Raw genomic sequence first — 27,826 nt, forward strand, 5'->3', positions numbered from 1 at the left:
ATTTGATATTTAACATGGTCTTATACCAAAAGGAAAATTCTCTCAAGTAAGCTATAAAATTGTGAGACATAGTTGCTGCTCAGTACTTACCTTCAAGAGAAGTGACAATAATGTGTCATAGTAACTTGCAGGGTGACTTCCCTACAGCATTTATCATAAATAATAAAATTCTATTACAAATATTTTCTGGTTCATCTTCCATTAGAATTTACTTGGTGCTCTTGACTTAGCCAATGTTTTCTTCCCATATTTACATAATTTTTCACATTCTATTTTTTTCCTTATTCTCCACCACATCTCTTAGTATTGTTTACCACTGTAGCTGTTATTAACTTAAAGTAGTTAGTTTGATATCACAAAATAAAGGCAAATATTTGTTGTTTTATGTTTTATAGGTGATTAAATGTGTTCCACTGAAAGAAATGTAAGATTATGTTTAAAAAATTAATTTTAAACAGCATGGAAGTAAGTAATACAGTAATATATGTAGAATGAGGTTTCCAGATATATTTGTCTCATGAAGAGTCTTTACATTTAGGCCAAATTGTTGTTAAACTTTTGATCTGCAATTACCTAAGAATATCATACTCTAATTCTTTTCATGTCATTGAAAATTATATTTTCTGGAATTATTTGCAACTGTGTTGTTGAAAATAGAAAATTCTAATTTGTTTTGGGAATTCTGTATTTGTGAAACATTTCTTGATGACATACACAGCTTCACTGATGTCCTCCATTTATTACACCTGAACAGTTCTTAGTCATTTTAGTTTGAACATATGGTGTACTCATTATACTGATTTTCATTTTCGACTAGTGTCTGTCTATTTCACACTTATTTACCCATAAATACACTTTCAGTCCTTTAGCTTCTGTAAATAAACAATGTGTCACATTGTGGAAAGTTGCATTTAATATTTTAGTGTTAGATATCATCATTTTGCCTAACATGTTCCTTGTGATTTCACAAAGATTGTTTCATGAGAAAAGTTCCATCAGCCATGGGCTGACAGTCTCATTGAACTTTAAGAGTTTTCATTTCTTGTTCATGTGGTATTAAAGTGTTTCCCACAGTTTCAGTACTGTATAGAAAGCACTCACTGCTTGCATCTACTTCACTGAAATAGGCTCAGATTTCTCAGCAACCCAGAAGGTACCTCCATCTTTAGCAACTGTACATCTGTGAAAAAAAAATTATCAATAAGACAAAGGATACAAACAGGTTAACATTGATACACTTTGGTTTATAATATCATTAAAGACTAATTTACAATCAATAACTTCAGAACTATTGAGATGATGTGAGCTGATATTTTGTAAACATGCAGATTACTTAATTAAAATAAGCATCCCATTAATTTTCTTAATCCACTGAAGAGCACCAATATCCTGTATGGCTGGGAAAAGCAGAGAGGTCAGTTACCGTCTTTTATGGACTGTAAGTCGCTACGGGCTGCAAAACTCACGATAATTTTTAAGCATTTTTTTTTTTAAATTTACCATTCTTATCAATAGATTGCAAAGCCAGACTAAAAAAAAAAAATCTTAGTTTATAAAACTGAACTGATCTTTAAAATGCCTGAAAATTATCATCTGAACTTTCTTCTTCTTCTTCTTATCTTCAACATCACTGTTGTCCTCTTCATATGTAAGATGGTCTTCACTGGCATCAAGAGCATCACTTATGTTGCAGTTCTTGAAAGATTTAGCAATAATATCTCCTCTCTCTCTAGACCATGACTGTTTTATCCACTGACACACTTGTTTGATTGAAGATTGTTTTAAAGCTCCCTGCAGTGTGAATTCATGTTGGGTTTCATATGTCATGCATTTGTTCCATTCCCCTTTCATATACTCTTTACATGGTTTATTTATCAAGACATCAAGAGTTTGTAATTGTGAAGTAAGTCCTCCCAAAATCTCTGTCACATAATTTTTCAAATGATTACTAAATTGATCTAACACAAGAAGAGAATTCTTCTTCAATAAAGCATCTTTCCTTCTCTCCCACACTCTGTTAATCCAAAATTTCATACCAGCCTGATCCATTCAACTCTTGTCACATAGTGAACAACAACATCTGGCGGTGTTTCAGAAGGTTTTTGCATTGTTTTGCCATTGAAAATTATCATTGGATTAAGTTTAGCACCATCAGCACAACGTGAAAGGACCACAGTGTAGTGCACTTTTTCATGTGAACTTATTTTCATAGTTACAATTTCAGCACCTTTCATGGTAGTAGTTCTGTTAATCAGCATGTAAAATTTTAGAGAAGTTTCATTGATTTTCACTATATGGCATAGTTCCACACTGGATTTCTTTCGATGTTGAATAATAATGCAATGAAAGATAATATTTTCTCTTCATACTCTTGTGGCATTTCCTGAGATACTTTGGTTTTGATTTGCATGCTAAGTCCACGACACTTCATAAACCTTTAGCACCAACCATCTCCACCCTTAAAGTCTGTTAAGTTCCACTGTAGTACCAGCTTCTGAGCGTGTATTTGAATCATTCTTGTATTAATTCCAATGCCATTTTGATGGTGTCCTTGAATCCATTTCAATATGTCTTCTTCTAGTTTGGCCATTTTGCAGTCAGACCTCCATTTGCACATTTAGTCTTCTTCATTTCTTTCAGTTCTTCATTGTGGTTTGATGAACTCTCTGCCAGGTGCTTATGTGTGATTTGGGGAGTATCCAGGTAGATGTAGATGTACTAGCCCACCAATTGCGAACAGTTTTTTGTGTTGGTGGAATGCTGAAATGCCACACAGCTGGTCTGTTTCCATGTTATTCTGCATAGGCTATTGGTTTCAATTTGTGGCCCACATTATATGAATATCTTTTATTTTTTTTTCCATTATCAAACTAGCTACTAACAAATATATTGTACTATTACTGATAACACAAATCACTTTCAATTCGAGTTCACTGGGACCATAGACTGCAATAATGCATCATAGACTAGACAGTGTTCTGGGTTTGTGATGGCGGGGTGAGAGGGAGACAGTGTTATCAAGCTTGTGAATCCCCGCAACTCATGTTCATTGCATTGGTACACTGTTGCTGCCCCAGTTGAATCTAATGTTGCTGGATAGAGACAGGTCTCCTGCAGACATTTTTAAGACTGGTGGAAATTTTAAATCAAACAGTGGACATTTTTATATTAATTTTGGGTGTGGTATAAGACACACCTGAATTTTGGAGCCAATTTTTCCATACGTGTCATGATTAAAGAACTCTGTAAGATCAATATGAATCATGCAAGCACTTATTTTGTGAAACCATGTTCACTCTTCATGAAACACATATGCATATAATTTTTTTTAAAACCAATTGACAACTATTTTGAAGCCAACAATTACCTTTTCCAACCTTTTTTTTTTTTTTTTTTGCCCGTTCTCTTTGGGACCTCCATATTTCATATTTAAGATGTTCACTTACTTTTAACATTATTCAATAATGCCAAATTTCAAGTGGTTTTATTTTATTTTTCTCTGAATTTCCCATGATCTGTTTTTCACATCCATACAATCAGTCTACATCTAGATGTAGATTTAGAGAAATTATATCCTCAGTAATGTATCAGTATTTCACACTATGAGAGCTGTTATATTTGAGATAGTATTCTTTGTCTGTGCAGATAATTCTTATATTATCCTCATTGTTTCAGTCATCCTGTATAACCTTGCTTCCTAGATAGGAGAAGTCTTTCACTTTTTCTATTTTTGAATCACTCATCCATTCACTAATTTTCAGCAGATCCCATCAAAAAGGAGAACTTCTACGGATGTGAAACAAGTCAAGGTGCACATTAACAAAAGACAAACAACAGAAATCACTATACTATTTAATGCTGTTCATGTTAAGTTAGTTACATATTCCATATAACATTTGAATGATTTTTTTTTTCAAAATGATGTGGAATGAGTCAGTTTAGAGGATATATATACATGATTAGGGTTAACATTAATGAACACATTATTATTTTAGTCCTACAATTAAAAACAAGGTGTTTTGTTTACAGGCTACCAGTTTTTAAGTAGAAATTTGTCAGTGGACTAGAAGTAGCTGTCCAGGACAAATGATCTGAAGTTAGATTTAAAACTTAATATGTTATTGGTTAAATGATCAAAGGCTTTTGTTGATACATATTGATTTCCTTTACAAGCTACTGGCAGCTTTAATAGTTGGTCATACCGGTAATTTTTCCTTCTAGTGTTGTAGGTATGGACTTTATTATTGCTTTGTGAAAGCACAGTTAAAATACCTAGCTCCTTGAAAAATGCTTGGTTTTGTGCAGTCAATACTTTCTTTTTAAGTGATGATTTACCCCAGAAAAGTATTCCATAGGATATTACTGAGTGTAAATACACAAATAATGTCAGGAGATTGATTTGTTTGTTTCCAAGACTAGGAATTATATGAAGAGCAAACATACCTGAACTTAATTCTTCAAGAAACTCAGTAATATGCTTCTTCTAATTTTCATCATTATGTACACCCAAAAATTTGGAGCATTCTACCCTATTTACTGATTCCTGTTCATGTGCTACATCAATTGTTGGTATGACCATTAGATGTACAGAACTGAATATAGTGTATCGTTTTCAAAACTGAGGGAGAGTCCATTTTCTGAGAACCACTTTATAATTCTTTGGAAAATATCATTTGCCATCTCTTCTGTTGCTGTCTCTCTAATGGGATTTATTATAACACTAGTATTGTCTCCAAGAAGCTCCAATTCTGTTTGCTGAATGATAAGTGGAAGGTCATTCACATATATAAAGCATAGGAGCGGGCCCAAAATTGAACCCAGGGCCTTCCTTTGTGATTTCTTCCCAGTCACTAAATTAGTCACTAAATTAGGTAGAAAAAAGGTTGCTAATTTGAAAACACCTGTTGCCTGATAGTGCTTCTGTCCAATTGGAAGCTTAATATTTACTTGATTACAATGGTGTGTTTCAAAAGAAAATATTCAACTATATCTTAAAATAAGGAACCCTGTTTACAGTACATAACTACTTGTCATACACCTTTACAATGAACCCTGCTACTTGAGATACAGCTAACAAAAATTTTCAATCTTTAAATATTCAGATAATTTGTCGATAAAATAGCTCATGAGGTACATATTTAATTTTCTTTTGGAGTGGTTGGGATCCTCAATTTCTTGTTTTGTCTTTGATGGGGACCTGTTAAATATTTTCTCTATGAACCCTAGACATAGAGGCCAAGTTTATATACAATTTTTTTTGTGTTTTGTGTAGATCACAATTCAGCTGAAATTAATTTCTTGTATCAGCAGCAAAAGCCATTGAGGAGTTAATGTGTTGGGTAGCGAATGTAAGAACTCCTTAAAAAGGCTACTCAAAGATTTAGGCAGCCCATTAATTTTCATAATTAATGTGCTGAAGAACACCAGTGTCCTGTGTGGTTATCTAATTCCAAACAAACCCCATTACGTCATTCCTAATTTTGATGTTAAGTATGTTAGGATGGAACTTTCTGTCTTTCTATTACTTTTCTTAACCTCTGCTTTAGTTTTGTTTATCCTTAAGCCATATTACCTACTAAGTATGCTGTCTGCTCCATTCAGCAGGTGTTCCTTACTTTCAGCCAGATGGCCCATGTTATCTTGACTATTATCATATATTTTTGCTGAGCACTTTCACTTCACTTCCAAATTTTCACTTTACCTCCTTCATTGCTTCTTTGGTGTACAATTTAAACAGCAGTGCTGATACACAGCAATCCTCCCTTCCACACTACTTAACATGAGTTTACTTTCTGGAACTTCACTTTTTTTCTCCTACTTAGTTTTTGTCAATTTTATAGATTACTAGATTGTCTCTCTAAATTAGTTCTAATTGTCTGAAGATTGCAAAACCTTTCATTTATTCATACACACATCACGTTCTCTGAACTCCATCATGAAGGGCAGCCTTTGAGGATATGAACTGAGACAAATTATATGTCAAGCACCCACAGCAGGCTACATCTATAGAGTATACGGTAGCCTGCAGCCAGGCGACTAGCACGAGTTTTGGTGTTCTCGTAAAGTTAAGTCATTTTAGATTATAAAAACAAATAGTTTAGTACTGATTACATGGTAAATAGGTGCATTAGTGTGCTTTTTAAGCGTACCATTAAAGGTTTCATTTTTATTTACGTAATATAGCAGAAAACGCGAAAAGATTGTACAGTCGTATTTTCCGTTTACGTTTTGCCGCAGCAAGTCAATAGAATTTCGTTTAGTTGCTCTTTGTTCTCTCCAGCAATTTAACTGCAGCGTACCTCTTCATTATTTAACTCACATTTCCGGGAAGTAGCGTAAAGTTTAAGTTGTTGTTTCAGAAACTTTGCACTGTTGTTTTTGTTTACACACAGTCGCGTGTAGGCCAAATTTGTGGAACCATATTTTTGTGTTTATCTGTAATTTAACTGCCTTATTCTCAATAAACTATTACGTTTATCATGAGTGAAAAGTGCTTGACTTGTCATAGAATTGTTAGGTCGGGGCTTTGGTGTGATGGGTGCTGTAGTTTTTTCCATGTGGGTGACTGTAGTGGCGTGGGAATAGGGGAAGTAAATGAGACTCATCAGTGGTTTTGTAGGATATGTAGTATAGACAGGAAGATACTAGAACAGGAGGGGAAAATTGCCACCCTTCAGGTTGAGTTAGACAAGGCCAGGGGAGATCTTGACAGATTAAGAAGGGAGAAGGGTAAAGAGAGGTGGGAAGTAGCAACAGGCAACAGGAGGAACAGGCCTAGAACTTTGTCTGACAGCTTCGTGGTGAATGTAGAAAATCGATTTGATCCATTGCTTCAGTTAGAAGCTGGTGAGCCTCAAGCAGTTTCAGGTGTAAACAGGGCACAACAAACTTTCAGCAGCAAATTGAAAAGTAAGAATGTAGGGAAATCAGTAAAGAGAAAGAAAGTGTTGTTGTTAGGTAGTTCCCATGCAAGAGGTGTGGCCAACTTTTGCAGGATGAACTAGGATCAGAATACCAGGTCACCAATTTTTTTGAATCTTGTGCTGGTCTTGAGCAGGTGACAGAGGATTTAGGATCACTTTGCAAAGATTTCACTAAGGAAGACACTGTGGTTATAGTGGGTGAGGCAGGTAATAGTATTGACAGAGATCCTGGGTACAGTACACAGTGTGACCTGGCAAAGATTGCATCAGCATTGAAGCATACTAGTGTTGAGTTTGTATCTGTTCTTGGGCACCATGACTGACCTCATTTGAATTCTTCTGTCAAAAGAGTTAATTTGGAGTTGGAACAGCTGCTTATGTTGGGTGCAGGGTCACACATTGGTGTGGTTACTATTGATTCTCTCAATAGGTGGGATTATACTAGGCATGACCTTCACCTCAACAGGAAAGGGGAGGGCAAACTGGCTGGGAAAACAGTAGGAAAGTTAAAGGGGGAGGCACTGTCATGAGTGATAAAATACCAGTGGTTATAGGGTTCAGAAAAGACCCTTTTTTAGGGTAGGGAGGATAGAAAGAAACCAAATTTTAAGAGAGGTTAGGACTGAGACAAACCTTCAGTTTGAGAAAGGAACCAAAACACATAATTCTAGCTTTTTACATCAGCAAAAACAGCTATTGGTTAAAAATTTTCAACAGTCAGCAGATATTTCAACTTTACCCAATTTTAACTCAGTCAATGTGAAATGTCAGCTATCTTTATTGCGTCAAAATATTCGAGGACTGAGAAATAAAATTAATGAATTAATTGTCTGCATAGATGAATTAGAATCTTCAAACCTATCTGACATAATCTGCCTCTCTGAAGATCATGTGACCAACGGTATAGAACTTTTAAGTGTTACAGGATTTAGGTTAGCATCTCACTTTTGTAGAGCAGTACTGGAGAAAGGAGTTGCCACATTCATTAAGAACTGTCATAAATTTAAGAACATAGACATTCATAAATTTTGCCTAGAGCAACATATGGAAGCATGTGCAACAGAAGTAGAATTTCACAAAAAGTCCTTCATAATATTAAGTGTACATTGAGCACCTGCAGGTAACTTTAATCTGTTCATAAACCACCTTGAAGCTGTACTGGCCCATTTAACAACCAAAAACAAAGAAATAGTGGTTGCTGGTGATTTCAATGTAGATTTCCTTAACGACTCTCCCAATAAGAACTTATTTGAGTTAGTAACACTATCATTCAACTTAATTCCCACTGTAAAGTTTCCCACTAGGGTAGCCAATTGCTCACAAACAGCCATTGATAATATCTTTACAGAAAAGTCCAATGAACAAAATTATGTTACAAAACCAATAGTTAATGACCTCTCAGACCTTGACATGCAGTTCCTTCTGTTAAATGTTTATACCGAACAGGATATAAAATCTGTTAAATCTGAGCTCAAGATGTTAATCAATAAGCTAAAAATTGATTACTTTAGGACACTCCTCAGAGACATTCACTGGAACAATGTTTACAGTGCTCATGGCATGAGTGAAAAATACAACACTTTTGCTGATAAAGTGCTTATGTTATTTTTCTCCAAAACTAACCAAGGTTAGAGCAAAGGCTACAAAGAAGCCGTGGATTACTCAAGGAATAGGGGTATCTTGTAAAACAAAAAGAAAACTGTTTCTGTCAATCCGAAACAGTTCTGATGTTGATGCTATAGCACATTACAAGAAATACTGCAAAATATGAAAGACAAGTAATACGGACATCAAAGCAAATATATTACAAGGAAAAGATAGTCATATCAGATGACAAAATATAGTGAAGTAGGAGACTGGTAGAACCAGACATGAAGAGGAACAAATAGCATTAAGAGTAAATGATACATCGATGACAGGTGTGTATAGTGTTGCAGAACTTTTTAACAAACATTTTATAACTGTTACTGAAAAGATGGGGTTGTCAGATTCTGTAGATGCTCCTATGGAATACCTCAGATTAGACATTTCAAGTAAGTTCCATAATATGAATTTGACCCTCCCAACCCCAGCAGAAATAATTTCCATCATAAAATCTTTAAAATCAAAAGCATATAGTGGGTATGATGAAATATCAACAAAGTTAATTAAAGAATGTGATTCTGAGTTAAGTAACATATAAAGCTATCTGTGTAACCAGTCGTTTATCAGTGGAATATTCCCTGAATGGTTAAAATATGGTTAAGTTAAGCCACTGTTTAAGAAGGAAGATAAAGAAATAGCATCAAATTTCTGTCCAATTTCACTTTTGCCAGAATTCTCAAAAATTTAGAAAAAGTAATGTACAATTGGCTTTATAACCATCTTATCTCAAATAACATACTGTCAAATTTGCAGTTCGGATTTCTAAAGGGTTCTGATATTGAGAAGGCTACCTACACTTACAGTGAAAATGTTCTTAATTCATTAGACAAAAAATTGCAGGCAACTGGTATATTTTGTGATCTGTCAAAGGCATTTGACTGTGTAAATCACAATATCCTTTTAAGTAAATTAGAATATTATGGTGTAACAGGAAATGCTGCTTAATGGTTCAAATCTTATATCTCTGGCAGGAAACAAATGGTGTTATTAGGAAAGAGACATGTATTACGCTATCAGGCATCATCCAACTGGGAACTAATTACATGTGGGGTCCCACAAAGTTCCATTTTAGGGCCCTTACTTTTTCTTGTTTATATCAATGACCTTTCATCTGTAGCATTACCAAATGCTAAGTTCATTTTATTTGCCAACGATACAGACATTGCAATAAATAGCAAATCAAGCGTAGTCTTAAAAAGACTGGCTAATAAAATATTTGTGGACATTAATCACAGGTTCCAAGCCAATTCTTTGTCACTAAACTTTGAAAAAACGCACTACACGCAGTTCAGAACTTGTAAGGGGTGTCCCACGAGTATATGCCTAACATACCATGTCAAGCAGATAGAAGCAGTCTTGGGATTACAGCTTGATAATAAATTCAACTGCAAGGAGCACACCACAGAACTGCTGAAGCATCTTAACAAATCTCTATTTGCAATGCGAAATGTGTCAGGCATTGGGGATACAAAAATGAAAAAGCTGTCGTACTATGCTTACTTTCATTCCATAATGTCATATGGGATTATTTTTTGGGGTAATTCATCAAGCCAAGCTGAAGTTTTCTGGGCACAAAAATGTGCAGTAAGAGTTATATGTGGTGTGAACTCAAGAATATCCTGCAGAAGCCTGTTTAGGGAACTAGGGATACTAAGTACTGCTTCCCAATATATTTATTCCTTAACGAAATTTGTCATTAAAAATGTATCACTTTTTCAAACCAACAGCTCAATTCATGGAATAAATACTAGAAATAAGAATAATCTTCACAAGGATTTAAAGTCACTTACTCTTGTGCAAAAAGGTGTGATTATTTAGGAACACACATTTTCAATAACTTGCCAGCAGCCATAAAAAGCTTAACAACCAATGAAATTCAGTTTAAGAGAAGCCCAAAGGATTTATTGGCGGTCAACTCCTTCTACTCCATTGATGAATTTCTCAGTAGAACCAACTGATTTTGTGTATATCTGTATATAAGTACAATATAAATTCTGCACAATTTCAGTGCAGTAATGTGTTCATTGTAAATAAGTGTGTGTGTGTGTGTGTGTGTGTGTGTAAGTACAATCTAACTTCTGCACCAGCTCAGTGCAGTAATGTGTTCATTGTAAATAAGTATTATAGTAGTTCTATTACATGTTTATTACCTTATAAATAAATAAAACTTTTTTATTTTAAATTCAGTGCATTAGTGTTTGTAAAATGATTCTCTCATTTAGTGTTCATAAAAAAAATGATGATCATTCCACTTGGGACCTGTGGAAGGTACATTATCTTATTTGTTTCAGTTGTAAATATTTGTCATCTATTATTATTTTTCTGACATGTTCTACATCCTGGAGGACCTCCTCACTACAGATCAATTGGAATGAAAGTAAATCTAATCTAATCTAATCTAATCTAGTAACAACCAATTACAACTAATGCTAATCTGCTCATAGTGATAATCATAGAAAATACTCTTAGTTTACTCAATGCATATATACATAAATATTAAGGGGAAAATAGTACTTTAAGAAAAGGCCACTTCCCTTCATCCTATGCTACTCAGCTGTTGTTTTTGTGTGCTACTTTATATAACCTTTTATGTCACTTTACTGATATCACAGAACACCAACAGCTGTCTGTATACCAGCAAAGTTAAAAACCTGAAATAAGTGATGGGGACGTTACGGATATGTGGCTATGACATGTAATGTCAGAACAACTGTACTGTGTATGTATACTACACACAAAGTTAAAGAGAACTGAGTCACAATGCACATTGTAAATAAAAGAAAAAAGGCAGAACTATTCAAGTAAAGAAACATCTGAAAGTACTAAAGGAAGAATGTAGCAGCAACAGTTTAAATTCTAAAGTGCTCCCTCAGTTTTTACAGCCATGATATAAATTAAGAAAGAAGTCTTGATTTGATAATTTTAGACTTGATGACCACACCCTGCAACACACTTCTCAAGCTTGGATGGATGTCTTCTGTTGGCTGATATTCCAGTTTTTGTGGGAATTCTCAAAGAGCCTGACATATTAAATGAAACTTAATGTGAATATATTATGTCTTTGAGAGAAAACTTGATTGTATGCTAACTTTCCACCAGGGTGACTGTTCTTGAACAAAGAGACATTTTACAGGTACCTCAGTCCCAGTTCTTTAATGAATAATGACTGGTGAATTGCTTGATTGTTTGAATATCATGAGATCACTACTTTGGAAAAGGTGAATTTCTATACCATTTACAATGCTCCATCAGTTTTGGTACATTTATCCTTGATATATATTAGCTTCCTGTTGATTGTTAATTTGAAATCTCTCAGGATTCACTTAGTAACTTGCCAATGAATAATATTCTGACTGATTTAACTTACTGACTGCATAAGATATGTCAGACTAAGTAGTTACAGCAATGTACATCAGAGCTCCAGCCAGTTCCCTGAATGAAAGATGAATATGATCCTCTGTGGTGAAAATTGTAGCATTCAATTTGGTGTGCCACAGCCAACCTGCCTGGTAAATTCCATAAATGGTTTTCCTCAAATTACACACATCATCACCAGATACCATCATCTATCAAACAATGGAAAATCCAGGATTGAACGTAACAATATTACGAAAAGGAAAGTTGCTACTTATCATATAGTGGAGGTGCTGAGTCACAGATAGGCAAAACAAAAAGACTGTTACAAAAAAAGCTTTTGGCCAGCAAGGCCTTAATCAAAAATGGATGACAGATACACACACATACTTATGCAAATGCAACTCGCACGCATGTGACTGTAGTCTCAGGCAACTGAGCCCACACTGTGAGGTGTAGCCCTAATGGGTGATGGGAGTGGCAACAGCTCCTTCTTACCCCACCCAGTTGCCAATCCCATCATGCAATGGTGCCTCAATTGCCTGAGACTATAGTCACATGTGTGTGAGTTGCATTTGTGTGAGTGTGTGTGTGTGTGTGTGTGTGTGTGTGTGTGTGTGTGTGTGTGTATCTGTCATCTATTTTTGATGAAGGCCTTACTGGCCAAAAGCTTTTTTTGTGCCAGTCTTTTAGTTCTGCCTATCTGCAACTCAGCATCTCCACCACATGGTGAGTAGCAACTTTTCTTTACATAATATTGTTAGCTATAGATATCTAGAGCATGTTTGTCAACTTCTTGACTATGCAGTCATCTTTGTCAAGTTGTGTCATTGACTGTAAGATTTCAACAAGGGACTTTGACTGTTACATGAGTTCTTGTGCTGATGTTCAAAATATAAAGCCATCCAAGAATAAGCCAAAAATAATTTGGAAATTATTAAATAAAAAACAAATAAAAATTAGTATCTAAATGAAATTACACTCTCAAAACCAGCCGCAGTAAAAATGGTGACACTTTCAAATCATTGGTCAGCAAGTTCAAAGATTACTTTCTCACAGTGGCTGAGAATTGTGCATCCACTAATAAACAACCAAAACAGATGCATTAGATTTAGTTGGGCAAACACTACATAGACCAGCAGTAAGTATTAGTGTCATAAATATAGCCAACAAGGAAAATAAAGAATTCACTGGATCACCAAAAAGTAGTAATTCTGCTGATTATTAAACTCTTTCACTGACATGATAGGATTATCCATATGCTATCTTTGTAATCAGTCAGTGATTCATGGGAAAAAATCAGCTGAAAGACTTGAACCTTCTGTAGTAAAATCCAACTATAAAACTGCAGATAACCAAACCACCTCTAATTACAGTCAAATTTCATTCCAGCCTTTCCAAAAGTGTTTGAAAAAGTGATCTATGACAGAATACTGATTCATATAACAGGGCAGAACATGTTAACTGCCCCCGAGTTTTGTCATTTTTAAGGAATTTTACAAAGGGAAAACAATACAGGACTTCATAAATGATGTGATGGGAAAGGTAACAAGAAAAATTATGACATTAATATATTTTGTTTCCTTGGCAAATCCACAAGCATATTAATTAAGAAACCAGACTCAGTCTTATCAGACACAGCTCAAACAAACCTAAAAGCGATTAAAACTAACAGTTTAAGCCTGAATCTAACAAAGAATAATATTATGTAATTTCTAAAAAGCAATAATGGCATGTTATCACCAGAAGTAGACATTAATAATCACACACTAAATGAAACATCCTGTGTAACATTCCTTGACTCCAGTTGGATAATAATTTAAAATGGAGCCAACACATAGATGAGCAATCGAGAGGCTCAGTTCAGTGTTTTGCCCTGATAAGCATAATTCACTGTGTTGGATGAAAACCAAGAGTGTTTGCTTATTTTGGATAATTTTGTTCCTTAGTGTCTTATGAAATGTATCTTCTGGATCAGTGCACTTAAATTAAATAGGGGATTTATTTAGCAAAAGTGAGTAGTAAGAACATGGTGTAGAGTAGATACTGTAACCATATGCCTTGAAGAAGCCTTTTTCAGATCTTGGAATTCTGACAGTGGCTTCCCATCACATTCTCTATTACTTTTGTTTTGTTTTGTTTTGTTGACAATAAAAATCAGTTAAAGCTGAACCTTGATTTACACTGAATGAAGTTATATGCCCAGGGGGGAAGATATTCAACAAACTCGAATCTAACATAAAGCTCAAAATTGGAGATTACTATTGCTGTAGTGGTTTTCAGTCAGAAGACTGGTTTCATGTACCTCTCCACACTCGTCTGTCTTGTGCTAGTCTCTTTATCTTTGAATAACTACTGCAATTCATGCCTTTGTTTCACTCTAAAAATTTTAACCCCCACCCCTTGACAAGCAACTATTCCTTGACGCCTCACGATATGGCCTACCAACCAATCTCTTCTTTTAGTCAAGTTGTGCCATAAATTTCATTTTCCAGTCTGTTTCAGTGCCTCCTCATTAGCTATTCTATCTACATATCTAATGTCCAGCATACTTCAGTACTACCACATTTCAAAAACTATTCTCTTCTTGGCTGAACTGCTTAGCATCTGCATTTCACACCTATAAAAGGCTACAATCCAGACAAATACCTTCACAATAGACTTCCTATCACTTCGATTTAAATTAGATGTTAACAAATTCTTCTTTGTCAGGAATGTTTCTCTTGCTGTTGCCAGTCTGCATTTTACACTATGTGATTAAAAGTATCCAGATGCCCTCAAAAACAAGGATATCCTTAAACTGACTTGATTACTGAAGTGCCTTAGTAGTAAAGAATACACTATGTGATCAAAAGTATCTGAAAAACCCCTAAAACATATGTTTTTCATATTAGGTGCATTGTGCTGCCACCTACTGCCAGGTACTCCATATCAGCGACCTCAGTAGTCATTAGACATCATGAGAGAGTAGAATGGGTTGCTCTGCAGAACTCACAGACTTTGCACATGGTCACGTGATTGGGTGTCACTTGTGTTAAATATCTGTATGCAAGATTTCGACACTTCTAATTATCCCTAGGTCCACTATTTCTGATGTGATAGTGAAGTGGAAACATGAAGGGACACACACAGTACAAAAGCGTACAGGCTGACCTCATCTGTTGACTGACAGAGACTGCTGAAAGTTGAAGAGGGTTGTAATGTGTAATAGGCAGACATCTATCCAGACCATCACACAGGAATACCAAACTGCATCAGGATCCACTGAAAGTACTGTGATAGTTAGGCGGGAGGTGAGAAAACTTAGATTTCATGGTCGAGCGACTGCTCAAAGCCACTCATCATGCTGGCCAATGCCAAACGATGCCTTGCTTGGTGTAAGGAGCTTAAATATTGGATGATTGAACAGTGGAAAAATGTTGTGTGGAGTGACGAATCATGGTACACAATGTGGCAATCCTTTGGCAGGGTGTGGGTATGGCAAATGCCTGGTGAACATCATCTGCCAATGTGTGTAGTGCCAACAGTAAAATTCAGAGGCGATGGTGTTATGGTGCGGTTGTGTCTTTCATGGAGGGGGCTTGCACCCCTTGTTGTTTTGCATGGTATTATCACAGCACAGGCCTACATTGATGTTTTAAGCACATTCTTACTTTCCACTGTTGAGGAGCAATTCGGGGATGGTGATTGCATCTTTCAACACGATCAAGCACCTGTTCATAATTCATGGCCTGTGGTGGAGTGATTACATGACAATAACATCCCTGTAATGGACTGGCCTGCACAGAGTCCTGACCTGAATCCTACAGAACACCTTTGGAATGGTTTGGAACACCGACTTCATGCCGGGCCTCACTGACTGACATCAATATCTCTCCTCAGTGCAGCTCTCTGTGAAGAATGGGCTGCCATTGCCCAACAAACCTTCCAGCACCTGATTGAACATATGCCTGCGAGAGTGGAAGCTGGCATCAAGGCTAAGGGTGGGCCAACACAATACTGAATTCAAACATTACCAATGGAGGGCGCCACAAATTTGTAAGTCATTTTCAGCCAGGTGTCTGGATACATTTGATCACATAGTGTATGTTTTCTCTCCTGTGCCCAGCTTCAGTTATTTTGCTGCACAAGCAACAAAACTTACCTACTACTTTAAGTACACAATTTTCTAATCTAACTCCTTCAGTATTGCCTGATTTAAATTGATGAAATTCCACTACCCTTGCTTCACTTTTGTTGAGCTCACCTTATAACCAGATTTCAACTGTCCTTGGTTTTTCTTTACTACATTGCCAATGTACAGATGATAGTCAGATGTAGGCTACATCCACATCTCTTTCACTTTGCAACCGTTGCACCTCCTTCCATCTCCTGTAGCTCTTATAACTGCAGCCTGTTTGCTATACACATTGTAAATATCCTTTTGCTCTCTGTATTTTGTCTCTGCTAGCTTTAGAATTTCAAAGATTGTACTCCAGTCAACATTGTCAGAAGCTCTAAATCTACAAAAGCTATAAATGTAGGCTTGCCTTTCTTCAATCCATCTTCAAAATATGTTTTAGGGTCAGTACTGAGTCATGGGAATCCTGGAAAAACATAAATTCTGTCCATAGGCCCTGGCGTGTCCATCTGTAGCAACTGACCTCCATGTTATTGTCTACTAATGGTGTCATTGGATGTAGTATGCAGGGGTGTGAGGTCACCACACTGCTCTCCCAGCCATTGTCAGTTTTTGTGACCTTGAGGTGCTACTGCTCAGTCAAGTAGCTCCTCATGAAGCTGAGTGCACCCTGTTTCAGTCCTCCCACCAAGGAACAATTCCTGGCAGTGCCAAAAATCAAACTCATGTCTTCCAGACGGCAGCCAGCCTCACAGACCATTCAGCTATGGAGGTGGGCAATTGGAATCCACACTATTTATAAATAAAGTTAAAAACGTACCTCATTTGCCATTTTCCCTACAAATTACCAAAATATCTAGAGTCAAGCACTGAAAAGTTCTGTTAGCTACATGGCAAGTAGCATGGTTTGTTATAAAGCAGTATGTTGAGTAGTAATGCAGGCCACTGTAAATAAGATTCAGTACGTACAGATATAGGTAAATATTTTCTTTGAAAAATATTATTGTAATCAAATAAATATCAAGCTACCAAAAGGAAATATATAAAAATTGAAGAAGCAGTATATTTCTTCAAAGTAAAACCTTTCTTTCTACTATGTTGTATTAAATTTAGATGGCATAAAAATGAACAGTGTTAAGTAGTGTAGTCACAGTTTATTGTTAATACAATACACAGCCTAAGTTTCTGTTTTTTGTTTCTTTTTTGGTAAAGTATACCTTGGTTCATTCCACATCCCTAAAGGTTCCCTTCTGGATGGGCTCACTATGATTGAGTGAATCAGTTCATACACTCAAGGTTAGAGAGTTATTTGTCGGAAATAATTATGTTATTTCAGCTTATTTGCGTTTGTGGAAACAAGGGGGAAAAGTCACATGGCCTATTGCATCAAAATAATCAACAAAACATATTGATTGATTTATTATAGTGGTTTTGCAATGAACAAACACACCAAATGCTTCAGATCTTAGAAAAATGGCTTTTGGTATTGTGTAAAGCAGTCTCTGTCTTAGATGTGAAATGCCACACATTTTAATTCTTCCCTCAAACTGGGAAAAAACCACCAGTACTGTGTGTGTCCAAAGGACATGAACTGTACCAGTTTGCTTTTGTTCTACAATATTGTAGAACAAAAGCAAACTGGTGCTTTTCATTTATTATTATAATGTTGTTCTACCAAGAACCGACGGAAGATTCTGTTAATATGACATGAACTGTATTCACAGCTGTGAATATGGACTACCATCGGCTGTAGATGGACTGACGACAGTGAAAATTTGTTCTGGACCATGACTTGAACTGGGATTTCCTGCTTATTGTGAGCTGTTGCCTTACGGTTTGGCTATCTGAGCATGACCCAAACTTCCACATGTTGCCAATCATGTGTCTACAACCTGTGCTCATACATTCATTATGTTTATTCCCATAAAGGGGAGACATTTTACTTAAAAGTCACTTCCCCAATGTTGGGGGATACATATGATATTTAATGTCCTTCTGGGCACTTTGTCATGAACAGCAGTAACTACTTTTCTCCAAAATGTGCTCTGGCCACTCTTCAGTGGTGAAACATGTCAACAATTTCATTCATTGTTGTCTACAATGACACACTATAGATTAGATTAGATTAGATTAGATTTACTTTCATTCCAATTGATCCGTAGTGAGGAGGTCCTCCAGGATGTGGAACATGTCAGAAAAACAACAATACATGACAAATATTTAAACTAAAACAAATAAGCTAATGTACCATTCCACAGGTCCCAAGTGGAATGATCGTCATTTTTTAATGAACACTAAGAGTCATTTTACAAATACTATTGCACTGAATTTAAAATAAAAAAGTTTTATATTTATTTATAAGGTACGAAACATGTAATACAACTACTGTAATACTTATTTACAATGAACACATTACTGCACTGAAATGGTGCAGAAGTTAGATTATACTTACACACACACACACACACACACACACACACACACACACACACACACAAATTTTCAGTGAACACATTACTGCACTGAAATTGTGCAGAAGTTATGTTGTACTTATATACAAATCAGTTGGTTTTCCTCAGAAATTCATCAATGGAGTAGAAGGAGTTGGCCACCAATAAATCCTTTAGGCTTCTCTTAAACTGAATTTCATTGGTTGTTAAGCTTTTTATGGCTGCTGGCAAGTTATTGAAAATGTGTGTTCATGAATAATGCACACCTTTTTGTACAAGACTAAGTGACTTTAAATCCTTGTGAAGATTATTCTTATTTCTAGTATTGATTCCATGAATTGAGCTGTTGGTTTGAAAAAGTGATATATTTTTAATGACAAATTTCATTAAGGAATAAATATATTGGGAAGCTGTAGTTAGTATCCCTAGTTCCCTAAACAGGCTTCTGCAGGATGTTCTTGAGTTCACACCACATATAATTCTTACTGCACGTTTTTGTGCCCGGAAAACTTTAGCTTGGCTTGATGAATTACCCCAGAAAATAATCCCATATGACATTATGGAATGAAAGTAAGCATAGTATGCCAGCTTTTTCATTTTTATATCCCCTATGTCTGACAAAATTCGCATTGCAAACAGAGATTTGTTAAGACGCTTCAGCAGTTCTGTGGTGTGCTCCTCCCAGTTGAATTTATTATCAAGCTGTAATCCCAAGAATTTAACACCGTCCACTTCTTCTATCTTCTTGTCATCATATGTTAGACATATACTCTTGGGACACCCCTTACAAGTTCTGAACTGCATGTAGTGTGTTTTTTCAAAGTTTAGTGACAAAGAATTGGCTAGGAACCAGTGATTAATGTCTACAAATATTTTATTGGCTGATCTTTCTAAGACTACACTTGATTTGCTATTTATTGCAATGTTTGTATCATCAGCAAACAAAACAAACTTGGCATCTGGTAATGTTACTGATGAAAGGTCATTGATATACACAAGAAAAAGTAAGGGCCCCAAAATGGAACCTTGTGGGACCCCACATGTAATTAGTTCCCAGTTGGATGATGCCTGATAGCTTGATACATGTCTCTTTCCTAATAACACCCTTTGTTTCCTGCCAGAGATATAAGATTTGAACCATTTTGCAGCATTTCCTGTTACACTATAATATTCTAGTTTACTTAAAAGGATATTGTGATTTACACAGTCAAATGCCTTTGACAGATCACAAAATATACCAGTTGCCTGCAATTTTTTGTCTAATGAATTAAGTACATTTTCACTGTAAGTGTAGATAGCCTTCTCAATATCAGAACCTTTTAGAAATCCAAACTGTGACTTTGACAGTATGTTATTTGAGATAAGATGGTTATAAAGACGACTGTACATTACTTTTTCGAAAATTTTTGAGAATGCTGGCAACAGTGAAATTGGACGGAAATTTGATGCTATTTCTTTATCTCCCTTCTTAAACAGTGGCTTAACTTCAGCATATTTCAGCCATTCGGGAAATATTCCACTGATAAACGACTGGTTACACAGATAGCTTAATATGTTACTTAGCTTAGAATCACATTCTTTAATTAACTTTGTTGATATTTCATCATACCCACTAGATGTTTTTGATTTTAAAGATTTTATGATGGACATTATTTCTGTTGGGGTAGTGAGGGTCAAATTCATATTATGGAAGTTACTTGAAATGTCTGGTCTAAGGCAATCCATAGCAGCATCTACCGAACCTGACAACCCCATCTTTTCAGTAACAGTTATAAAATGTTTGTTAAAAAGTTCTGCAACACTATACACATCTGTCACCAATGCATCATTTACTCTTAATGCTATCTGTTCCTCTTCATGTCTGGTTCTACCGGTCTCCTCCTTCACTATATCCCATATTGTCTTTATTTTGTTATCTGATATGACTATCTTTTCCTTGTAATATATTTGCTTTGACATCCGTATTACAGTCTTTAATATTTTGCAGTATTTCTTATAATGTGCTATAGCATCAACATTGGAAATGTTTCGGATTGACAGATACAGTTTTCTTTTTGTTTTACAAGATACCCCTATTCCTCGAGTAATCCATGGCTTCTTTGTAGACTTTGCTCTAACCTTGGTAAGTTTTGGGGGAAAGCAGTGTTCAAATAAGGTAAGCACTTTATTAGCAAAAATGTTATATAAGATCTGTCAATGTTGTGGGTGTCTTTCTCTCCCTCCAGCTCAGCCCCTCCTGCCACCATGTGTAAGCAAGTAAGAAATCTCTTATTCATCCATGCTTCCCTAGTACCCTACCACTCTTTCTTTCTGCTCAATATATTTCCAATATGACGCACACTATAAACGAAATTTTGCAGCAGTTAAGAGTCTATATTCATGTTTGGGAAAGGTGAAACTAAAGGAAGATCTCATTAATATTGTTAAGGACACTGAATGTGAAGAAAAAACTCAGATGGCTTAAGTGGGATGGAGCGATAATCATGTATGATCTTTATCAAGCAATCATTTAAGTGTCTAAAGTCAATTAAAGGAGCCAGTTGTAACTGAGAGGAGTATGGCAAGGAATTTTATACACCAACACAAGCTACACATAATGAGCTGTTTTGAAATTGAAACAACATGCACGGTTATCACAGCGGACACTTTGACAAATGTTGTTCAAACAATACTTCACCTAAATGAAAAGCGTCTGGTGCACGGGTCTTGGTTTTTTGGTTCTTCCCAACTGCAGTGTGCATTTGAATTTGTGTAGCACTTCTTTTCTCCTCTCCTTGCAAGATATCTTCATTCACTCATTGTGTTCCTTCTCTATTCTTTTGTCGATAATATAGTTTGTTGGGGGCGGGATTCAGAGCAAATTTGTGAGTGTTAATTATGGTTCAAAATTTTGTTCAATCCTGAAAGATATCTTTACATACTTCAGTTTCCTATACATATTCATGAATTTCTGTTATTCAGTTGTTTTGGTTCTTTATCAGTAGAGCAATGTTTAGAATTTTCTTTGTGAACCTGTTATTATTGATTCTATGTATGTTGCCATTAAATTGTAATCACCAGTTTAGTGTCATTGTATTTGCACAGTTTCTCATTTATTAATTTTTTCTTTGTTTATTTTCAGATGCTGTTTTCTCAGAAATTTGACACATATTCAGACTTATACTAAAGAAATCCATATTATCTATTATGTTTATTAAATATAATAACTTCAAAATAAAGGAAATATTTCAACTTACACAAATGTCAGAGGTTTATCGAGCTTCTCAGATGCTACCCAGGTAAATTCTACTTTTGATCTCTTGTCGGCATTGATGTGAGTTACAGCATCCTGCAAATGGTTGAAACTGACTGTAAATTTAAGTTTTATGTGCAGGAACACTTTCTAAGTAATATCAATATTGAAAACTTAAAATGGAACAATAATATTACAGACATGTGAAGCCATAGACTATCCATAAAATACCATTTTTTTTGTTATAAAAATTTATTTACATTAAGGCATCACCTTGCAATAATGGAAATGCTGCTGCAAATCAGCAGCAATGGTGGTTGATTTCAAAGCAGACTCAGTCGTCAACTGTTCATAACAGGGCACTCTACCAAACTACAATTCCTCACTGACACAGGGGTTGATCTCTCAGTTCACCCTTCTTCTCATCCTCCATGGCAAAGTACTGATGGCAACTACGTGCATGCTGCGAATGGATATTCCATCAAGATTTGTGGCTGTCTCACATTACACTTAAATTTAAATTTTTGATGTGACCTCCTATGGATATCCATTGTTGCCACTGTGCTATGCTGAATTGTTGAAGCAGTTTCCTTATTGTTTACAGCCTCCTCCCAGATCTTCACAATCAATGCCTGCTTGAGTCTACAACACAGTTGTCTCATCATGGACACCTACACCATGCCAACCATGCTGGAGCCAAATTTATTGCTGGAAATTCACCATATTACAACCTGCTTTGCTAGTACTCTGAAGTCACCCATCCATTGCCAACTCTAGTATTGGAAAAATACTCGAAAGATCATCACAATTTCAGCACGGCAGGATCATCAGTCCACCCACAGCCTCGTCATCTGCCTCAAGATAAACTGAAGATTGCAGAGCAAGAGTTCTCATCAAGTTATCACAAGGAATTTGTCACTCTTCAAATAGTATCTGGGTCTCACCACTACATATTGTTCCTAAGAACAGTGATGGGTGCACCTTTGAGGCAGCTGTCAACAGCTTAATACCATAACAATACCTGATCATTACTCAGTGCCATATGTCGAAACTTTTGTTATGCACATCCACAGCAAGACAGTTTTCTCCATGATACACCTCATCCACATTTTTTGTCATATACCCATTACACCAGAAGGTATACTGAAAATCATTGCTTGTACCCCATTCAACTTTATGAATTTCTGCAATGTCATTTCAACTATACAATACCTCCTGTACCTTGCAGCACCTAATAAATGAAATAAATTAGAGTTCTGTTATGTGTATGCTGATGATGTGCTTGTAATGTTGTCCAATAAGGCAGAGCATCTAGCACATATACAGCAACTGTTTACTAGACTATAAGAATATAGCTGGGTTATTAATCCAACAAAATGTGTCTTTGAAGTGGTGCAAACAAAATTCTTAGGATGCTCAAGGAATCCTGTCACCTCAAGACACAGTTGAAGCTCTCTCTCAGTTCCCATTGCCCACTGCTATATCAGGACTATGCCATTTCTTGGGCTTGACAAGTTTTTATTGACTTTTATGCACAATCATGCATTGTTGGTAGCACACCTCAATGAAATACTAAAAGGTTTGCCTAGACCTAGACATGTGCTACAGTGGACTTATGCCTATTCTCTTCCTGGCGCATGTCTCGAGTTATGGTGGATGAATTGTCAACTACCACTGAAGCTGTATTACAGTAACATGTACAATGTGACTTGCAACCCCTAGCTTTGGTTAGTAAAAAATTATCAGTTTCACAAGCAAATGGGTCAGCGTATGATTGCAAGCTCTTATGAGGCATATGTCTCAATCAAAAAGTGTAGGCAAATGCTTGAAGGTAGACATTTCGCTATTGTTACAGAGCATAAGCCATCCGTGTTTGCATTCTGTCAGAAGTCAGACATTACATCACCACACCAGTTACAGTATTTGGACTTCATTGTGCAATTTACTGTGGATATTTTACATATTGCTGGTGACTAGAATGGACCAGCGGATGCACTATTTCATACTGATGCCACTGCAAAGGAGCTTGACTTCATAGTGCTTACCAATGACCTGGAAAGAGACAATGAACTGAAGGCGTTTCCTGAAACATTGTCAGGCTTACAGTTCCAATGCATTCAAATACCATTCCCAGACTAATCGCTACAATGTGATCTATCAATGTCACAAGCATGACTGTTTGTTACAGCAGATTTCTGCAAGCAAACATTTTCCTCTCTTCACAGCCTCTCTCATCTATAGTAAGAACTATTGTATGACTAGTGAAGAAGTCATTTTCTTGGCCAAATATCAAGAATGATTTCAAGGCATTTCTCTGCCAGTGCAATGCTTCTGAGAAAAATGAGCTAAATTGGCACATTACTGTTCTGCTCAGTACTTTCATCCCACTGAATCAACAGTGTGACAATGCCCACTTTGACATTACTGTATCTTTATCACTTGCCAAAGAATATCAGTACTGCCTGACAGTTTAACAATTTCTCTTGCTGGCCTGAAACCTATCAAATGAAAGATACAACAGCAGCAACTGCAGCCACACCTTCTTTTGCGAGTGAATTCCACATTTTAGCATCTCTCTCCACATCACTACCAATCAGGACAAACAATTTGAGTCTTACTTCTTTAAAGCATCTGAGTTTTACTTCTTCAAATCACTTTCAGCATTTCTTGGCACGAACTGAATTCGAACCTGTGTCTACCACATTTCTGCTAATGGTCTCGTGGAAGAGCTCCATAAACAGTTCGAGGTCTCACTCAGATGCTTCACAGAGTATTGAACTGACAGCTTCCCTGTTGTCCCACTAGGCCACCAAACAGCTTTAAAAGAAGATTTCAGTGCAACAACAGCTGAATTGATGTGTGGACAAAGACTTTGACTACCTAGAGAATTCTTCATTGACATGTCAAACAATGTTATTGAAGCATCAGACTTTGCACAACATCCACACTCACAAGTTCACTAGCTGCATCCAGCTGATTCAGAAGGAAATTTTATCAAGTGACAATTCATTTTCTATGACTTACAGTCCTATAAACAGGTTTTATCTGACATCACAACATTCTAAAAATTCTCCAAGCACCATACGATCATCTATATACAGACAGAATACTCAATGTTGACATCAATGACTCTTCCTTCATGATATCCATTGACAGGCTTAAGTCAGCCCTTTCCTCAGCTGAGACTCTCATCTGTTTAGGGATAGCAGCTAACAATGAAATGCTGTCTACGAGTGATTCCACAAGGACACCAGATGCCTGTGCTTTTGGTAAACATCCAGTCACAACTCATTTTGGGCACTGTGTACACTTCAACCTAAATATTGTTGACACTTACATAAACTCTTTGGTTATTCATGTTGTCTGTGAACTTCAAACAAATGATAAGCATACAGAATTCAGCAAACATGATCCTTAGTCCAACTATGATGAAACCCCCACCTTCCTATCATTATAATCCATTATTGTGGTTTGCACAACTGGAAAGCCAGTTTCTCTTGGCTCACATCACCTCACATGAAACTGAATATAGTTATGTGGTGGCTGCACTTAAGAAGCAGATGGGTATGGAAGTACAAGACATCTAGCTTCACCATCATGCCCTGAAGAATCCATCTCTATCAAACATGTGCTTGCTGTAGTCAGAAGCCAAGTGACCTGAAAAATTGCTCTGCAATGAAGAACTCAGTGCCTGCACACCATCCCAACTATTTTGTCTTCTTCACATGCTGGTAGTCAATGCAATTGACAATGATGTTCTGCACAATATATGACTGTCACTCTTACTTGCGGATGCACAGAAAATACTCACACAGCACATATGTCAGAGACATTTTACTGTTATATTATCTGCTGCACTCTTCTCATCCAGAATCACAGTTAACTGCTAAAATCTTAGACTACTGTCCAATTGTACCACACTTATGCTGCCAATAGGTAAAATGGGTGGCAGGTCCCCACTTAAATTAGCTTCTGCCCCTCAGCAAAAGATGAAAGTAACTCAGTTAAAATATGGAATGCAGTAATTTTTACACCACAGACGCAAGGGACCACTTTTGAAAGTGTGAAGTCATGCATTAATAGTTAGTGTTCAATTCAGAGGTGGATCAGGATTACTTCATCCCATTGGAGTCTGATGTGAGCACATCATTGGATAGTTTCTCCAATACAGTTAATAGTCCCCGACTACCATTGACTCCTCCTCCCACAGTTGCATAACACAGTGATGCACAGAGATGATGGTCAGCAGGTGAATCATTCAATACGTCACATTTTGTTCCCTGTAGGTCACTTTGATTGCTAAATTTGCTTGCTCATTTCCTGAGGTTCCCTGCAACCCAGCTGAATGATAGCGACTGCCCTGCTGTTGAAGAAGGATGAATGAATCCTGTATATTTCATGTGGATACATTTCCTAAAGTGTATGAGGGCACTTGGGATATTTTATCATATGAGAAACTTTGATGACATGTCATTTTCTCCAGTGTCTTTGAGAATTGTGTGCTGTTCTGCACTAAATAGAGTGTACACATTAGTAAGGTGAATCCTGAATATGTGACTGGTAGTCAATCCTTGGTTTAAACCTCAGTGTACAGTATGTTATATTAAAATAGTGGTGACTATCTAAAATTTTATAAAATAAGAAAATAGGAAACATTGACTGAATTTTTGTCGGTGGTTGGCAGAACACGATTAAAATATTCAAAAGGAAAACCCTTACTGATGTTCTGCAATCTTATATTTATTTGGTCACAGACTGGCTTTCAGCTTCTCAGGCCATCTTCAGGTGACAATTGAAAGTTGCAAACACAGATGTTCATTATGTGTAACTTACACAGGCATTATTTATGCAGAAGACACAAAAATGACAAAGTGTTTACATAAGAAAACATTACAATAATTACTTTAACTGGAAAATAAGGTAAACAAATTTTTATGTGGGGATACATTTAACAAAGATGATGATGTTTCTACAAAACATTTGGTAGCCCATGATTTAAAAATTGCTGCCGCTCTTAGTGATGAGCTCTCATACATTTAACAAAGGTGATGATGTTTCTACAAAACATTTGGTAGCCCATGATTTAAAAATTGCTGCCGCTCTTAGTGACGAACTCTCATGCAATGGGTTCAGTATGTCAAGAAGAAAATAATCTCCAGTAATGTCATTGCTACCAAAGCAGATGAATCAACAGTTTAGTTCTTTTGAACAAAGGTTATTACATTACAAAAGTGAACCAGCACCTTAATAGTTCCAATTTCCAACATCTACAAAATGATCACATTGCTACTTTCAGTGAACAAATGAAAACTGCCATCAGTTCATGCAAAAGTATTATATCTGAAACCGACAGTTGTATGCTAGCTAATATGAATCCCTTGGCTCCTAAATTATATGGCTTGCTCAAATTACATAAAGATGGTGTTCTAGTATGTCCACTAGTGGTATCCTTGTTTGCTCCCATGTTACCTGCTATTGAAAGGGCTTGATTATACTATTAAAATGAAAACCAGTTTTAAACCTAAGTTTGGTATCAAAAATTTTATGACTCTTGTCGACAAAAATGGAAGATATGCAAATCACACCCAGTTCTAAAGTAGCATCATTCAATAGCGCTAGCTTATTTTCAAATGTTCCTACTGATGAATCTGTAAACATATCAGTTGATATTTCCACTAATCCAAAGTAAATCTCAGAATTACATGACATAATTGATGCTACTCAAATGAGTGTAGAACAGAACTACTTCTACTTTCAAAACAAGTATTATGGTCAGTATAATGGTCTAAGCATGTGTTCACCTCTTAGTCCTGTACTATCTGAAATTTTCATGGAGAGTTCTGAAAAAATTTTCTTACCAAAAGAGCCATTGAATTGTAAAATCAAGTATTAGTTCAGATATGTTGATGAGGGCTGTGTTTGTGGAGTAGTGACATTAGACAATTAGATACATTACTACTGCATTTAAAGCCACAACATAACAAAATTCAGTTTATAATAGGTCTGGGAGGCTCTTCTATAAATTTCATGGATATTAACATAAATGTTATTACAAGAAAGCATGCATCTAGCATAGTTGCTGATATGGTGACTCCTGCAAGTT

General features: G+C 36.2%; 1 protein-coding gene across 1 annotated transcript in view; it reads right to left on the bottom strand.

Moving 5' to 3' along the window:
- Window positions 1–667: 667 nt before the first annotated feature.
- LOC124776786 (putative defense protein Hdd11) overlaps window positions 668–27,826 on the bottom strand; it is a 52,826-nt gene continuing 25,667 nt past the window's right edge. Inside the window, exons 3-4 of the mRNA XM_047251925.1 lie at window positions 21,728–21,819; window positions 668–1,180 (exon numbers count right to left, since the gene is read on the bottom strand). Coding sequence (XP_047107881.1) covers window positions 1,111–1,180; window positions 21,728–21,819 — 162 coding nt within the window. The 3' untranslated portion in view covers window positions 668–1,110. The remainder of the gene's footprint in view (window positions 1,181–21,727; window positions 21,820–27,826) is intronic.

This window comes from Schistocerca piceifrons, chromosome 2 (genome assembly GCF_021461385.2).
Source record: "Schistocerca piceifrons isolate TAMUIC-IGC-003096 chromosome 2, iqSchPice1.1, whole genome shotgun sequence".
NCBI lineage: Eukaryota > Metazoa > Arthropoda > Insecta > Orthoptera > Acrididae > Schistocerca > Schistocerca piceifrons.